The 18598-nt window shown below is 43.9% G+C and overlaps 1 protein-coding gene across 12 annotated transcripts in view; it reads right to left on the reverse strand.

The window, feature by feature from the left end:
• Positions 1–18598, reverse strand: part of madd (MAP-kinase activating death domain) — a 98876-nt gene that overhangs the window by 8823 nt on the left and 71455 nt on the right. For 8 of the 12 annotated variants that reach the window (XM_063188767.1, XM_063188766.1, XM_063188765.1 and 5 more), the window contains 8 exons: positions 17021–17083; positions 13574–13694; positions 10609–10714; positions 8282–8392; positions 7689–7796; positions 7160–7324; positions 6564–6636; positions 4069–4175 (listed from right to left, as the gene is read on the reverse strand). In XM_063188767.1, coding sequence (XP_063044837.1) covers positions 4069–4175; positions 6564–6636; positions 7160–7324; positions 7689–7796; positions 8282–8392; positions 10609–10714; positions 13574–13694; positions 17021–17083 — 854 coding nt within the window. The remainder of the gene's footprint in view (positions 1–4068; positions 4176–6563; positions 6637–7159; positions 7325–7688; positions 7797–8281; positions 8393–10608; positions 10715–13573; positions 13695–17020; positions 17084–18598) is intronic. The other 4 variants (XM_063188773.1, XM_063188772.1, XM_063188769.1 and 1 more) reach the window with 1 other exon arrangement.

The following is an 18598-nucleotide window of genomic DNA, read 5'->3' on the forward strand; positions in this document are numbered from 1 at the left end:
TGCTGTGCCCCCACCCCCATTGCCCTCCATGCCCCCTCCTCCCACAGAGAGGGCAGATACCCCCTCCAGTACTCCCTGAGAAGTACGAGGGCCGCAAGCACCACACAAACCTGGCAAAACACACACACGCACACACACACACACATACGTACATGCATGCCACCACCTTCAACAGTGACTGTGGGTCTACAAACGTGCACGCACAGAAGCAGACACACTTTCTACAGCTCGCACATGCCCCAAGACACTCTTGTGAGTCTTGTAGTACAGTCCGTAACTTTACACCGACTGAATTGCTCACGTCACAGTGTACAATTTCTGCAAATAACGCCTCTTGGTTTTACTAGTCTACAGATGTCTTGAGTGGAGTGACTTGCTCCATTCAACCTGGCCAGTGTTGATGAGAATGCAGAATTCAGTGAAGATGAGTACAAAGTACAAGGTGCTAAAAAAACACATGTGCTAATGCTTCAAGAGCTAACACACGAAAGCTACTGGTCGTGTTGAAACTAGCCAGCAACCTATGAGAGGAGAATACACATTCTGGCAATTAAGCCTTCATGCCGAGCTCATGTCGTATTTTTCAAATGGACACAAAGTCACTTCACATTCCGGTATAGTAACACTTTTTAAGGAAAAAGAGAGTTTCTCCCTACTTTGGAAAATATTTTACTGTGTGACCACCAAACTGTGTATGCCACATCCTGCCAGCAAACAAGCACTGTCATCATGGCTGGATGCAGACAATTTGGCTGTTTGTTTCCAGACGTGGCAGAGACGGCCATTTTGAATTGCTTGATGAGACTGCGGGAAGTTGCCCGGCACGCAAGCTTGCACGGAAACAATGACGACACAACAAAAGTGCGCCATTATACGTCTCCGTACTGACCTTGAATGACAGGTTGGAAGGGGTCAGGATGAACTATTTACAAACTGTTTACCAGTGTACTGTACAAAAATGCATGATTTGTCATCAAGAAGACAGCGCAAGACATCACCACCACTGATTTCTGTTGATGCAGTGCGCAGAAAGCAAAGCGTGGTACATATGGCATAAATTGAGAGAAAGGGGAGGGAAGGGAAATCTAGCAAGCTCGGAGAGCCAAGATCATCCAAGGTGAAGGATCGAGCAGGGAGGAGAACAGTGCTCCAGCCCTGACAGTTGGGGAAAAGAGGTAGCTGCACTCATGAAGAGCAGAACATCGTGCAAGCAAGGCAGAAAATAAGAACAAATTCTCATGTCTGACGTTACCAAACATTTCAAAAGTTATTATGACTATCTACAAGCAAATTGTAGCCGGCTGTCCCACGCAGTTAACTTCAGGCGACATGCCCTAGATGTTTCAGGCCTTTTTGCTTGACAAACACAGGAGAGGATGATTACTTGGCAGGCACGGAGGACAAGACCAAGGCTTGGGTCAGATGAGGTGACAGGTGGCAAACATGTGAGTCCCTTCAGAACAGAGAGTCATCAGGTTTACCCCTCACTAGCATGGAGGAGAATTAACAACTTGATTTAGAGTGGGAGGAAGCAAGGAAGACGGTGCAATATTTGATTTACTGTCTGAAGCAAAGGTCTCTGCTGGTTTAGGCCAAGAACGGACAAAGTCTTCTTTTGTGTGAAAACTAAGGATATACAAGTGCAGACAGCAGTTAGTACAGACAGGACTGGAAACTTGTGAGGACTGAAGGTGGCCAGCTAATTGTAAGGCACTAGTTCCAAAGTCAGGTGTAGCTTTTACACTCTTTACACTGAATGTAGGCTAACGACTGTTGACTTCATCCCCTTAATAACAGCCTCAGAAGGTGTGATTAAGGAAACAAAAATAAAGTCTCCTTATGCTCTTCTAGTAGCAGAAAAGCGGGAAAGGGGTTAGTAAGTGTAATCGCACACAAGACCAGTTGAGGTTGGCGTCAGTAGATTCAACAGACCAGTTGAGATTGGCACTGCGGATGAAACGGACCACAAAGCTTCTCTTGGAGTTTGGTTTCCCGAGGATATTCTCTCAACGGAGCTGTATGGGATTTGGACGTCGAATTGTTGAAAAAGGCGAGCCAATGTTTACGGCTGAGTCATTCACAGTCTCCCCGAGGACGTGTGAACTAGCCAGTATTATTCTGTGGAGGCTTACATGCTAGAATAGGCTTTGTAAGATTCTGGCATGATGCATTGTCAGAAGCACTGGCAGGACATGGACTTAGCTTAAGAACCCATACTGACAACCTCTCTTCTCCTCAACAATGAGGCTTACGGTAAGTATGGCTGAGTATCTGCATAATTACAGGCAGTAGCAAATATACGTATAGGATGACTTAGCTTTAGTAGGGAAATTGTTATATACAGTGAATTAATCAAGAAAGACTTCACTATGGCAGAGGATCCATGCAATCACATCAACTATGGCCAAACACAAGAATCTCTACTTTCCTCTACTGCTTCAGCACTTTGGTCTCTGTAAACTATTTTGGACCCCATTTCTTGAAAGCATCGTTGCAAACCAGTTAGCTATTAGGTTGCCAATGGGAAATGTCACTGCAACAAAGTAAGTTGCTGACTTAGTTCGCAAACAACGCTGTTGAGAAAGGCTCTCCTGCTTTACAAATCGCTTTTCTTACTGACCCATCGACTGAAATGTGTAAAAGAATAGTCCAGTGGGCCCGGTTTCTTTTCACTGAATATTTTGTCTTTATTTACCCCTATTTAGCCACTGATGATGATATTGCCCCTTGTCATACACGTATGTGGAAAGGGATTGGCCCAACATCTTCCCTCTCCAGAGATAAATACCCTCCATTTACCACATCAGAATTAGAAATGGAGAAGTGTCTCAACGGAAGAGACTAAAACATCTTGAAGCTCCAAAAAGAAGTCCAGCTTCCTACAACTACTCTCTCTTGGCCCCTAACACAACCAGCCTGTCTCACAACCCAAATAATACCACACAGCTGATTATGAACACAAAAAGTTATTCCAGAGATTTATTTTTAAACGAACAATACCGGTAAAATGTTGTAGATGGGAACTACAACACCTGCAATGCCATACACTGACTATGCAGTATGGTGTGTGCAGGTCATTCTGTTGTCTAGCACAGTAACACTATTCATTGGTATGACGGAGTAATATGCCCAAGAGGTCACACACACACACACACACACACGCACGCACACACGTCCGCGCACGCGCACACACGCACACACGCACACACGCACACACACACACACACACACACACACACACACACACACACACACACACACACACACACACAAGTGCACTGAAAGTCTGGTTCTGGGCACCACATAGAAGGTTTCACAGTGACAGAGAGTAATTGCTGAATGTGCTCACAGTTTAACACATATGGACGTCACTACAGACAGACATACACATACACACTACACACACAAATACAGATACAGTACCACTCACACACAACTGTAAATGGCAATGCAAATAAATCATAACAAAACAGGCAAATTAAAAGAAAAGCAAAAACAGCAAACTACCGGTAGCTCTTCCTCTAAACTCACAGGGATGAAGATTTACTCTTGATCAGTCACTTCCCTCCCACTTACAACCCACTAAACGTCATTACTATCATTGTCATTGGGACAGATGGAAAAAAAAAATCAGTAAGCCTTTTACTGATTTCAAGCACAAAATAGCACAGTATACATACAGGTAATTCAAGTGTAAGTTTTGTGAGTTTTGTGAGTTTTCTTGTGAGTTTTCAGAGGAAGTGCATCAAATCAAGTGCGGTTCTAAGGGGTGTATCAAAAGCTCTGATGGATGGATGGTTGGTTCTGGAGGATGTGGCAGAGGAGGAGTATAGGAGGGGGAGGGCTGAGGAGCTGCAACCCAGTCTGCCATCCTCTCTCAGGGCAACTGATGGACACTACAGCCTGCTGGAGGCTGGAGGAGGTGGAGGTGGAGGAGGAGGAGGAGGAGAAGGAGGAGGAGGGTGGAGACTGATGCATGCATGAAGTGTGGACCACTGTGTAGCGGGGGGAGTAGGGGGTAGTCCCGTGTGGGGGGGTAAGGGGAAAAGGGTGGTGAGGTATTCTTACCTGGTTGTGCATGAACTTGAGATTGATGCCCTCCAGGGTGACCTGTAGTAACCCTCCCTCGCCCGTCTTCATGTCCTGCACGGGGAACTCACCCCCCAGCTCTGGACCTGCCATGCAAAACACAACAACCACGCCACTTACAGGGGTCCAAAAAAAACACACTCATAGCAGCGGACCTGCAACCAAAAACACACCAACGCTTCAACCCACAGCAGCATATGACTGTTTTTTCCCCAGCACAACACCTTATTTGAATACACACTTACAGTAGAAACAATGTCATAATACAGTATTGTATCTTTCAACACTTGGCTGATAATATACTGGCCGCTAGGCTATCAACATTAGTACAAGAGAAGTACATTGCTTATAAGTACATTTGATTAAATAGTGCCCAAATTCAGTAGTTAGTCAGTGGACTAACTGCATACCTGCCAACCTTTAAAAAAAAATTTGAGTAGCAACTTATCGCGGCGCGGCAATTCACGGCGCAACAACTTGGCATGGCAAAGCAACGGGGTCGCCGGCGGGCCCATCTGAGAGGCTACTTTGTTTTGCATAGTCTGCCCTACACCTAGGGTTGCCAAATGTCAACAGGGAAGATATGAGACACTTCATTCAGGCAGGGGGGTCCTCCCCCAGAAAAAAAAATGCTTTTCTTAGATGCAATTTCCTGCATTTTAATGCATTTTAGCCTAACATCCCGTGTATCTGGCAAATAGTTTATCTTGCTCTTCACAGTACTTTGAACTACCATAAGTTATTAAACTTTCATGAAAGATTTTTGTTTTGTTTGTTTCACACCATAACACCAATAAAATGCTATGATATAGTGTGCTGGAGGCCTCTAAATTAACTTTACTGATCATCAGCCAATATGGCTGTTAATCTTACTAGGTCAAAAACATACCACCAGTCTGGCTAGTAGCCTAAGTGGCTATTAAGTTATCCTATGTACCAGCCAAAACAGAGCATTTGGTCACTTGGGGGTTGTTGGGAGCTGGAATTGAGTATGAAATTGAAGCATTTGCTGATTATTTTTTTGGCTGTAGAAGGTACATGTAGGAAAATGTATAATTTGATTATAAAATACCGAGGCATTTCAGTGATTTTTATGAACAAAAAGTTGAATTTGTAATGATTCTTACATCATCTCCCCCCAATATTAAATAAATGGTGATGTTGTCACCTACTGTGAAGAAGCAATCAGCAGTAGAGAAAAAGATAAAGACAAGTGTTATCTAAGCTAGGATAAATATCAGGTTAATATTATACGTTGGGGGCTAACATCAAAATCACACACTTTCATCAGCATTCATTCAGTACAAATGCGTCCAGGTAGTGGCTCTACTGAGGGACGGGGGCTAATGGCCAATGCTCTTGGAACTTCCACGGTAACTTTTGAGGGGCATCGCTTCTTTTTTTTTCACTTCTCTGCATAATAGTAGGCCTATCTACCCTCATCTGCCGTCATGAGTTGGCTATTGTTCACTGTTCGGTTCATATGATGATAGGAGAATTGATTTTATTAATAGATTGCCATACGTGATTACGGATAGTAGTCGTGGAGTGGTGCATATTTGGTATGACGCACGACCTGTTACACCTGTTCACAGAATGGGCCATGACCCAGGGGGGAACAGTATCCCTATACGGTGTCATGGTAGGTTATGGATGTAGACCTACTCCGAGCACAACCGTTAGAGCTATCGCTTTATTTTCCCCGAGTTAAAATGATCCGGCGCAAAGGGAAACCGAATTTAGTTTGCTGCTAATCTGCTAATTTATAGCACGGTCATCGACACATTTTCTCATTCGGAAGTAATCTCGTGTCGGTCCAATATCAAAACAAGCAACAACATATTGCCGTCAAATACGGCGAAACATTGGGTGAATCATTACGACAGACCTCGGCCTTTATTTATTTTCATAAGTTTAGGGATTTAGCAACTGGACGCAATTCACTATTCCCATACAGGCTACCTTTCTCAAAGTCCATTTACCTTTGAAACGGTGATTTTGACGGTGCTCACTTGTAAAACTACAGCGACAGTACCAATATAATACATGACGACAGGAGGAGGACACTTGTTTCAGAGATTATAGGAGTACATTAACCAGTCTCTCTGCTTGTGTGATTAGATTTCGAAGCAAACTTTCTGCTTTCTGGCGGCAGCTGATGCCTCGACTCGGGAGGAGCGCAGCATAACAAATGAAGACATCCAAACTAGTTCTAGCGCTCTGATTGGTCAATATTCCCCCCACACGTTGCTGGCCAATGGAAAGGCCAGCGCGAGACTGCAAGCAGAGCCATGTCTACGTCTCTGTCTGGTTGCAAGTCTACAGAGCAATTTATAAGGGCCCACTTTGCTATTGGTTTTTCGCGTATTTTGAAGTGACAGCGCCGTAGTTTGATGTCAAAATCCGTATCTGCTACACAAAATGCGTAATGGTCGGCAGGTATGTAACTGGATGAAAGCAGACAGAGGAGATACCTGGTTTGATGCTCTGTTGGCGAGCAGCTGCCCTCTCCATGCTGTCCTTCACACAGTAGTAGAGTTCACGGCACTGAGGACACACACGCGCACACACACATACACATTTATATACACAAACACACACACACACGCACACGCACACACACACACTCACACACACACACACACACACACACACACACACACACACACACACACACAAGCAATCGCACACGCACACGCACACAGACACAAACACACACACACACACAGTACATTTCACATGACACATCGCCCTCTGGAGTTCTGCTCACATTATGACAAATGGGACCTTTGAAAAACCTGTGTACAGAAGTATGCTGTTTACTCTGTCTTGAATTAGGAAAGTCGACTCTATTAATGCTGTTCAAGAACTATGTGGTTGAAATAGGTAGGCATACTGATATTGGTTTAAAGGTAAATCATTTCATTTTCTTTTTTTTTCCAAGTCTGAGTCAAGTCCAAGTCACGCATCTCTGGTATACAATGTGTCTAATTTCCTGGGTATATTCATGTCTATACCTTTTTAGTAAATAACTTGTTCATATAACCTGTGGGTATGTTCGTGTCTTTACCTTTTTAGTGTAGAACTTGTTGAGCTGTGTCTCCTGGCCGTTGCGTCTCCAGAGGCAGAGGACCTTGGTCTTGGGGCAGTAGGTCATGTTGATCAGCTTCTCGTACCACCAGCGCTCGTACACCGTGCCGATGTTGCTGCGCAGCACGATGCAGTCGTCACACACCTGCACCGACACACAAGGTGGCACCACAGATATAAATACGTCAATTAAAAACAGATGGCACAGATAGAACTAAGTAAATTAAAAACAGATGGCATAACATGCATGTACACACAAATACAGAAGGTGGTAATTGACTATGCAAAATGCAATTGACATTTAATCACTGAGAAAATAAATGATGTATACAGACAGCGAATGATTTTGAGTCCGTAATCTACCACACACGTGAATATTTGATGAGCACTTGTCTAGAAAATGTGCCCTTTAGTACTCTACATAGTTTCTCTAATGCATCGGTTTTCACACAGAAAGCTGCATCATTGACATTTACAACAGTACAGTCCAAGCCGTAGGGCATTCTCACCTCCATGAAGAAGATGTCTCCCGTGGTGTCTGTCCCAGCATGCACCACAAACGTCTGCTTCTTGATGTGCCGGCTGCCGCTCGGCCTGATGGGTAGCTCGCGACCGATCTGAGGCAGAAGAGAGGCAGAAGACAGGCAATGAGTATGTGGAGCAACACTTACCACACAATAACTGTATGTCTGTATGAGTAATGGTCAACAGATTGCCAATAAGAGAAATAAGACATCAGATTCAGAATACTGTAGATAGAGTAAAATATATTCTCTATTTCATCTAAAGATGCCATGCCCTCAATCAATGAGCAGTTTAGTGAAGGGGAGAAGAGAAAATTAGGACGGATAGTATACTGTATCAACACAGCTACTATTGTTGTACTACTACTGTGGAGTAGTGTACTGTCGCAGGCCACTGCACTACTGGTAATTGGGAGGGGAAGAGGGGATGCCTACCATATTATTGAGGCGATCCAGAGAGAACTAATAGTACTAGATCAACACAGCTACTATGGTTCTACTACTACTGTGGAGTAGTAGTGTACTTGTCGCAGGCCACTAGACTAGTGGTAATTGTGAGGGGAAGAGGGGATGCCGACCAGATTATTGAGGCGATCCAGAATGTCGTTGATCTCCTGGCTGTAGGTCAAGCCGATGTGAGATTTGCCCATCAGACGCCTCACCTTCTTACGGATGTCATTCTTGTTAACCTATCCATGGACGGACGGACAAATGGATGAAAGAAAAATGAGATACATACAAAAACGCACACAGAGGTTAAGTCAGTGAGACATCTCTGCAAACCCTGAGCTTCATCATGGCCGAAACGTTCATTATGACTAGACATGTGGCAGCCAAGAGTACAGTATATCACGAAAGTGAATACACCCCTCACAGTTTTGCAGATTTTTGAGTATATCTTTTCATAGGAAAGCATTACAGAAATTTCACTTTGACACAATGATTATTGACCTTTTAACAACATATTTAACCGCTTAAATTTCTTGTTCACTCAGAAAAAAACTAAATACAGCCATTAATGTTTGAACATGTACTCACAAAAGTGAGTACACCCCAGATTAAAATCCGGTAGAGAAGGGGCTATGTTGGCTCGAATCGTCTCGAAATGAAACGAAATGAAAAGGGATGACAAGGGAGGTCATCAGTGTGCGTTTCAAGCTTTCTTTGCATTGAACTTTTACATTTTGTGTCTGCATCTAGCTTAAATAGATTGGTGTGAGATTTGAATGCAATCCTATGGAGAATATCATGGTCTGCTTCAGTAGTCACAGTGCATGTTGACATGCATGTTTCTTTTAGGTGTATTTCTGATTGCCAATGTTGACAGCATTCATGCATCCCCAAACCATGTCAGTCCCACTACCATGCTTGGCTTATGAGAGGATACACCTTTTTTGTAAAACTCACTTGTTTACCACCACACATGCTTGACACCATCTAAAGCAAATTTGTTTATCTTGGTCTCTTCAGATCACACGAGATGGTTCCAGTGATCCATATCCTTGGTCTGTTCATCTCTCTTGAGACCAAGATAAACACATTTGCTTTAGATGGTGTCAAGCATGTGTGGTGGTAAACAAGTGAGTTTTACAAAAAAGGTGTATCCTCTCATAAGCCAAGCATGGTAGTGGGACTGACATGGTTTGGGGATGCATGAATGCTGTCAACATTGGCAATCTGAAATACACCTAAAAGAAACATACATGTCAACATGCACTGTGACTACTGAAGCAGATCATGATATTCTCCATAGGATTGCATTCAAATCTCACACCAATCTATTTAAGCCAGATGCAGACTCAAAATGTAAAAGTTCAATGCAAAGAAAGGTTGAAACGCACACTGATAACCTCCCTTGTCATCCCTTTTCATTTCGTTTCATTTCGGGACGATTCGAGCCAACATAGCCCCTTCTCTACCGGATTTTAATCTGGGGTGTACTCACTTTTGTGAGTACATGTTCAAACATTAATGGCTGTATTTTGTTTTTTTCTGAGTGAACAAGAAATGTAAGCGGTTAAATATGTTGTTAAAAGGTCACTAATCATTGTGTCAAAGTGAAATTTCTGTAATGCTTTCCTATGAAAAGATATACTCAAAAATCTGCAAAACTGTGAGGGGTGTATTCACTTTCGTGATATACTGTATGTAGGTAGGCCTACCTTCAACATGAGCATGTATGCGATCAAGTTGCACTATATTACATGATATTACCTTCCTCATAAGCATGTATGTACAGTGTTATGATATACTGTAGTACCTTCACCAAGAGCTTGCAAGCTTATGCGATCATGTTGGACTATACCTTCATCATGAGCATGTACGTAGTATGATACAGTGCCTTCACCATGATGTTATACTATACCCTCATCAAAAGCATGTATGCGATCATGTTGGACTATACCCTCATCATAAGCATGTATGCGATCATGTTGGACTATACCCTCATCATAAGCATGTATGCGATCATGTTGGACTATACCCTCATCATAAGCATGTATGCGATCATGTTGGACTATACCCTCATCATAAGCATGTATGCGATCATGTTGAGCTATGTTTCCCAACGTTTTTTGTCTCGCATACCCCCTAAGCCTTTTTATCATACCATGAGTACCGCCTCACTCATGCTCTATATCCCAATGTGACTAATACATTTCTTCATTTTTCCACGTACCCCGTGCAGTGTGCTCGCGTACCCCTAGTGGTACACGTATGCCTGGTTGGGAAACACTGGACTATACCTTCATCATAAGCATGTATGCGATCATATTGGACTATACCATCATCATGAGCATGTGAATATACAATAGCACGTTCATCACAAGCATGTGTGTGGTATGATATAGGTATGTAGTACATGATTCATGAGCATGTATGTACAGTGCACATTACAATACCGTACCTTCATCATGAGCATGTATGCGATCATGTTGTGCAGTAGCGTGGCCAGCAGGCGGTCCTCATCGTCCTCCAGTCGCTTCCTGTCGTGCTCTCCCAGAGACAGGTACCTACAGGAGAGAGACGGACACATCAACAACACACCAATCAGGAGAGGTTGCAGGGGCCTCACAATAACAAGGAAGTAACTACCAGTACCCATTTTGTCAATCAGGGTTCCCACTCTTTTTCAAAAATCATTTTCCAGGACATTTCCAGGACATTTCCAGGACTATTTTTGGATAATTCAGGACGGATATTTCATCCGTCGGACCCACAATTGGACATACACAGCGACACACAATGCATTTTAGAGACAATGTGACTTTAAGGTTGAAATGAGTTGTAATGAATGAGTACAGTGTGTTAGGGAAGAGGGTACGTCCAAAGACGTCATAAGAGCATAGTATGGCATGACCGCAAGGGGAGTCACTTTCTTCTTCTGCAGTTAATACTAAGGAGACTAGTGATAGGAGGGATTACATTAAACACTGACAACTGGATCTCCTCTCTTGACCAATTTTGCGAAGTTACAGAGTTCAGATTTTATCCATTATGGCGGTGCACCCACTGACCATGAGCATAGTGTCTTTAAGCAATGTCCTCGGACTACACCTAACCCCATGCATTTTCCATTGAGTGATACTTCTTATCCAATGTACGTTATTTGCTTAGTACTGGCGGCAAGGTAAAATGCAAAGCCACTACCGCCAGGGCCGGAGTGTGGAACAGGTCATAGGACATAGTGAATTTGTGTCAGCTGTAATTAAGGCTGAATGACAGCTGTCATTTAACCACAAACTGAACATTGTCGACAGGACATCCTATTTTGACTGGGCCGGAACTAGCAGCAGCTCCTCGCACCCACAATGCAATTCAAATTGTGGAGTTTCCAGTGTCACAATTTTTAGCGATCATGGCCTTGCATCCACTGCGCATGGTGTCCCCGGGCTACGCCCCCGTACTACACCGTGGCCAATGCAATTTCCTGCGAATAAGCGTTCTTATCCATTCTATGTTCTTTGCCCAAAGGTATTGACCTGGGTTGCGGTTGAAGATCACCAGCTGTCCCACTAGTAGGAATCTGCTGGAGCATGGCGACCACACCCCTATGTCAAATTTCACAAGCCCAGCACGTGCAGCCTCTGTTCAACTGAAATACATTCTGATCTACAAAACGTTTATTCGGAATTAAATGAAAGTGCAATGTAAACTCACATTAATGTCACATTATCTCAGAAATTAATACCTTAATAGTCTCTCTCTTATCGCAAAAAATAGTGTACTTGGATTTAAATGCATTCTCCACAAGACTTGACTTTGACTTTCTTGCTCACCAACCATTGTGGCCAGTGGTTTGTGTCTTTCTGCAAGCCAGTTTTGTTGCCAGGTTCGGAATATTCTTGCATACAAACAATTAATGCGACTACTGTGATTTGTCACACCAAATATCAAACTAGCTTTCAAAGTGGCTAGTGAGACTGAAAGCTCTGATCTCCAAAAAAGATATCAGTACAATTTTTTGTAAGGAAGTGCTAGCACTGCCTATTTGTAGGCCTATTATGACCGTAAGCAGGTTTTCGAGAGATATATAACGCCATGGTATCAGCTAGTGACTTTTCAGCAAGCCAACTAGCGACTTCTAGCGACTTTTGGCAACACTGAGTCAAAGAATATGACTGTGTATAAGTGCAATCAAAGATGGCAACCTGACCAAACGGTGTGTGTGTGTGGACAATAAAGTATTCAATAGGTGGATATAAATTGAATCGTCATGTCTAGACTCGGAGAAGAGCAAAAATTATACCACAAACAAAATCGGGAAAAAGTTGAAGGGAAAAAAATCCATGACAAATATTTTTTTTCCAGGACATTTGGTGAATTTCCAGGACTTTCAAGGACTTGAAAACACATCTCTAAATTTCCAGGTTTTCCAGGTTTTCCAGGACGTGTGGGAACCCTGGTCAATGTTACATTTAGACGGTGAAGTTTCTCGGCCCAATTTTCTTTTATGAGTAACGACCAAGGACAATACCAACAGCATTGAGCAGATTTTGCTGTTCTGCATGTGCATCTCAACTTATCAATCAAAAGTAGCTACAGTATCTTCTAATCTTTATACACCCATCCATCATCTCCTCTTTCCATCCTTCCTCATCTTCCCACCAACCCATTCCTCCATCCATCCAGTTCACCCACATGTCTGTCATCTCCTGTGGTCCCTTGTCCATCCCCATGACCATATATCCACGCTTATGTATCCACCCTCCCTGCCTCATCCATCCACCCACCCACCCCTCCATGCCTACATACCCATGCCTTCCTTCTACAGCATGACTATTGGTGCCTTCACGATCTCGGGACCTCTCGAGACAGCTGACGACACTGCTCATGTGACAACCGAGTTCTGGACTTTGGCGCATGAACGCCACTGATCCCGGAACAAACAGGAATCATGCTTGTTTTGTTTTGGTTCTCTTTCCTTTTTTTTCACCTCCACTTGAGCCTCCACGTCCACGACATATCATTTTAGCTGAAGTAAGCTAAATTAAACAGTCAGAGGCCAGCATTACTGGCATATGTGCATCTGCAATTGAATGACATTAACTGGTGCTGTTGATAGTGATTACAAGATGATATTTTAGCATTTATGATACTGTTTACATGACAGATGCATGCATGAGCGCCATGTTGATGATGCGTGTGTCGTCACACAAAACACAAGCTCGGGAACTCGTTGTTCTATACTTCCGCCAGAGATCAACCTCAATAATTATCGATCTGACATTGCGTCACCAAATGTTCACTCCCACTTTCCCGAGGTTTTAGGTCGTCTTTCTTGGGATTCTCGACTTTTTGAACGAGCCATACATATCCATCCTTATGTATCCACCCATCCATCCATCCATGTATCCATCCAGGTCACCCACCTGTCTATCATCTCCTGAGGTCCCTGGTCCATGCCCATGCCCTCTCTCTCCAGCATGACGGCGTCTAGGAAGGCGTCCTCCCAGAACTGCATCTGGTCCCACAGCGTGGAGCGCTCTTTGCCTGCGGGAGCACACTGCACATTGCTGATCCCGCACATGGCAAAGCACACACACACACACACACACACACACACACACACACACACACACACACACACACACACACACACACACACACACACACACACACACACACACACACACACACACACACACACACACACACACACACACACACACACACACATGTGTGCACAAACACACTTACACACAGTCGCACGCACTCACGTATGTGAGCACGCACACACGGACAGTAGCACACATACAATCTCTCACACAACACACACTCTAATCTCAAGCATGGTAAGCAAACACACACGACATATGCTCATCTCACGCATGGTTGACATGCTTGCATGAGTCATGAAGACACGCTTGCATTTCCACAGCACACTGCACCCCTTCCTACACCACAACCAATAAAAACGTCAGCAAATTGGTTTATTCAATTGTGTCTTCTTCATATATTTCTCACACATGCGCACAAACACACATGTGCATGCACACACACAGCTCAATACCTCAATACTCCAGTAGTTCTTCAGATGTGCTGGAATCAATTTATGACCCTTGAGGGCAAATTCTCTACTAAACATGCTGCTTTTCTTCTGTTCATTCACACACACTTACACACACACACACACACACACACACACACACACACACCCACACCCACACCCACACACAGGCAGTGTGCGTCATGGCCGATCTTGACAACAGTAAAGTGGGGATACTTTATCAATCCCGACTTTCCTTCGGGATTAATAGAGATTTTTACTGTGCTCTGCTATGACGGATAGTGGACCCTGGCTGAAGCCTACCAAGCCCACAAACAAGCGGTTTAAGATACAGACGATCGCCGATCATGCCATGCTAGCAGTACAGCTCAGACACTTAATTTTAGTAATTGTATTTATTTATACAATGCTGTCCTCCAACATGGCTGATCACACTGCCATGTAGCATGTCACAGACTATTTACAATCATGCCCCAATGGTAGTAGAGATATTTTATAATTTTCTTTCTTTCTTTCGGTCTTAATAAAATACCTCTACTGTTCTCATCTATGACTATGCCCCCTGCCTGTAGTAACTCGCGCAAACAGGCTGTTAATGTCATGGCCCGTCATGCAATGCACCCTGCAGCTTCCCCTGCACGAGTCTTTGTTGGCGTGCCTGTGTCTGTGTGTGTGTGTGTGTGTGTGTGTGTGTGTGTGTGTGTGTGTGTGTGTGTGTGTGTGTGTGTGTGTGTGTGTGTGTCTGTGTGTGTCTGTGTGTGTGTGTGTGTGCGCTCCCTCATGACCCTGGTCATGAATAAGTGAAGTGCGGTTAGGGAGCATATGCGGCCACGGAGAGCAATCATCACGCAGCACTGCAGCCAGCCAACAAGGACAAGGCTGGGCAAGAGAGCATAACAGGGGGGACAAAGGGGTCAGTTGTCCCGGGCCCAGAGAGAGGACAGGACAATGTCCTTCTTACATCGTTTATATTGGCTGGGGGCATTCAGTTGATTTTTCCTGGGCCCCGGCCAAAGCCGTGTGCGGCCCTGCCATAGGAGACATTACTAATGCAGCCAGGCCAGGCAGCAGAACAGCCCAGTAGGCAAGGGGCCATAGATAATGCATGCGGACCTACTGAGACTGACGGTCACGCTCCGTCACACAATAACAAAACAAAACAAACACAACACAAACACAAACAGATACTAGGACTTCATGTGCATGCTTCATACATAAGGCAAGGCATATTGACTTTCTCTCGCTCGATCTCTCTTTGGTTAACACACACACATGCAAACATGCACAAACACAAATGTGTACACACCAGAGGTTGCGCTAGACTTTTTCACAGTCCGTCATTTTGACGGACAGGGTCGAAAAAAATCCGTCATCGCCTATTTTTTTAATTCTCCATATCGTTTCTCAATGTGGGGGGTCGCGACCCCGCACCGGGAACAACACATGCGCAATTGCGGCCAATTGAGAGTAAACCGCTGTGAATACACCCCCTTTCACTCGACATTCATTCTCCAACTTTGAGGATGGAGACAATTTTACTGTCCACTTTCTCTCTCTGCCCCCCTCGTTGCACTAAAGTTGCAGATATCTCTCATGACGCGCGTCTGATTCAGTGTTCAGCGCTATGGTCACCACAAACACTTTTTTAAAAGACGCGTGCAGGGCTTTATCCAACAGCTGTCAGTCACTCGTTTTGCTCTGATTAATACACCGATTGTAATACAAAGGCGCAGTGTTAAATGGGTTAAATAACATGCACGATGGAAAGGAAAGCCGTCTTGAAGCAGAAAGCTTTAGCCCAGGCAGTCGACAAAGGCACTGAAGCCTACAACAGGTAGACGACCAGATTTCGCAAAACTTTGTTGAAAAATGTCAGCGACGGTAAAGGGAGCCTCTCTATACGTAGCCCCATCGGCTTATATGTTGGCTCTGGGAGTGCGGTAAAGATGTCTGAATAAAAAATATATCGCCTATAATGGGCGAACCAGCTATCGAAATGAGAGAAGGTTAGCCGTTTCAGGCAACGTTTGCCAAGTTGTAAGTTGCGTTGCCTGGTAATATTTAGGCTTTTGAATATCCGTCATTTTTATTAGTTAATGTCCTAAAGCCGTTTTAGAGCTGCGTTGCCTTTGAGTGAAGGTTCTGGCTAGCAAAAATGCTATTCGCATATTTGTTTATGTTTCAAGCGAGGAGTTATGAAACAATGCTTCTATGAAGGGCGATAGAGGGACAGCTTCGTCATTGGCAGAAAATCAGATAGTCGGTAAATGTAGTAGGCCTAGGTCTACACATAGTTCTGAATCTTAAAGTCGAAGTCACACGTGTGGCAACGTTAGTTATTTTAATTCATTATTTGGAACAAGTGGAGAGGCGCGCGCTCTCCTGCAGCCAGCCGCACAGCCCAGCTGCGGCGCATGGTATGACAAGCAGGGAGAGAGGGAGAAAGTCAAATGATAGTAGCATGAAATTATCTGCGCTGATAACTATGCCTAATTGAAATGCATATTTGCTCTACTCGATAGAGGCGTAGGCCTACTTAAGCGTATTATTTATTTATCATCACCCTGAATATTGATCCGTCAAAATGACGGACAGGCTTCAGAAAATTCCGTCATCCTTCAAAAAAATCCGTCAATGACGGACATTTGTCGGTTAACGCGACCTATGGTACACACACACCCACAAATGTGTACACACACCCACAAACACAGACAATCACACACTCACACACAAGGACACACACAGGGGCAGGTCATGCAGCCATGCAAAGGAGTAGTTGCAGAGAGGTAAAGAAAGCAGAGTGGCGTACTCAGAGAGAAGGTTTCCATGGCAGCATCTTCCAGCTGGTCCCAAACGGAGCTCTTGTCTCGCCCTGCTCCGTGACCCCCGAGAACCAGTAAGCACAGACCGGTAGACGAGACGAGGGGAGAGGAGAGGAGAGGAAGGAGAAAAGAAGATAACGAAATAGAAAAACAAAAAGAAAGAGAGACACAGAGGGCAAAACAAAGCCGTTGAGAGAGGAAAGGAGGGCAGCAAATTAATAACAGGAAGCAGAGACAGAGAAATTAGTTTAAAAGAAAGGCAGATGAGCAGAGAAATTGACAAGAGGAGGTTAAGTCGATTAGTTAGTAAATTAGCTTGCCGCAGGCTGAAGGTAGCGATAGGCCACAAGTATTAATACAACAAGCTCGTTACCACATACTGTACAGTACAGAAGCAGTGACAAAATGGGGAAACATTTTTGCGCTGGTTGAATCATCAAGTCATTCGTTTTCTTTTGTTTCAGACATGTAAAAAGGTTGAGTCGTGTTTGCTGTACCGGATCACAAGGATGTTCTTCAGCAGACAGTATTCATTTGATAAACATGTTACAATCACAGAATCAAAGGAGCTCAGATGTACGAAAATGGACTCTTTTTGTTTTTCAACTTGTTTTTCCCAATTGGATTTCAAATGGGTTTATTAACAGAAAGAGACACCTTTGACTACAAAAACCTGAATGATTGAGAATCGTTACAGGCATTTAAAAAAACAAAAACAAATAAGTATACAAAGTCATATTTGTCAAATTAAAAATGCCTAAAAAAGTGTGTTATTGCTGTGGAGGCACCTCAGCAGATTCTGTCAGGCTTGCAGTTCGGCGTTACTGCAGTTGCTTCTTAGTTAACCTGGCTCTCACCAGATTTGGGTAGTTCCATAACAACTCCACCAGGTGCTCCACTGAGCTACACACATTGATCTAGTAGAAGGGATCATTTCAGTATGGGCCAATCAGGGGTGCATTTCTCAACTGTGTCAAAATATTGTTCAGCAATCCTGGACTCTGTTTCTCAAAAGCATCGTTGCTAACCAGTTAACAACTTTAGCAACTTGTAGTTAGCAACTACAAGTTAGAAGGTTGCCAATGGGAATTTATATTGCAACCAAGAAAGTTGCCAACTTAAGGCTCTTTTCCACTGCCGGTTTTGTGGTAGGCCTACAGCTCGACACAGTGAGACTCGGCCACCACTTTTTGCTTTACGATTGAGCTGTGTTGTGCTCAATTGAAAAGCAAAAAGTGGTCAAGTCATGCTGTGTCGAGCTGTAGTCCTACCAGAAAACCGGCAGTGGAAAATAGCCTTAAGTTAGCAACTTTCTTGGTTGCAATATAAATTCCCATTGGCAACCTTCTAACTTGTAGTTGCTAACTACAAGTTGCTAAAGTTGTTAACTGGTTAGCAAGGATGCTTTTGAGAAACAGAGTCCAGGATTGCTGAACAATATTTTGACACAACAGACAAAAAATTGCAATCGGTGGCAAGAATTTCAGTTTTCTCCCCACCTGATAAGGCCATGCCTTCTGAAACAAGGCAGATCAAAATGTGCAGCAAGGTGGGACTACATCTGG

The sequence above is a fragment of the Engraulis encrasicolus genome, chromosome 22 (assembly GCF_034702125.1).
Source record: "Engraulis encrasicolus isolate BLACKSEA-1 chromosome 22, IST_EnEncr_1.0, whole genome shotgun sequence".
Taxonomy (NCBI): Eukaryota; Metazoa; Chordata; class Actinopteri; order Clupeiformes; family Engraulidae; genus Engraulis; species Engraulis encrasicolus.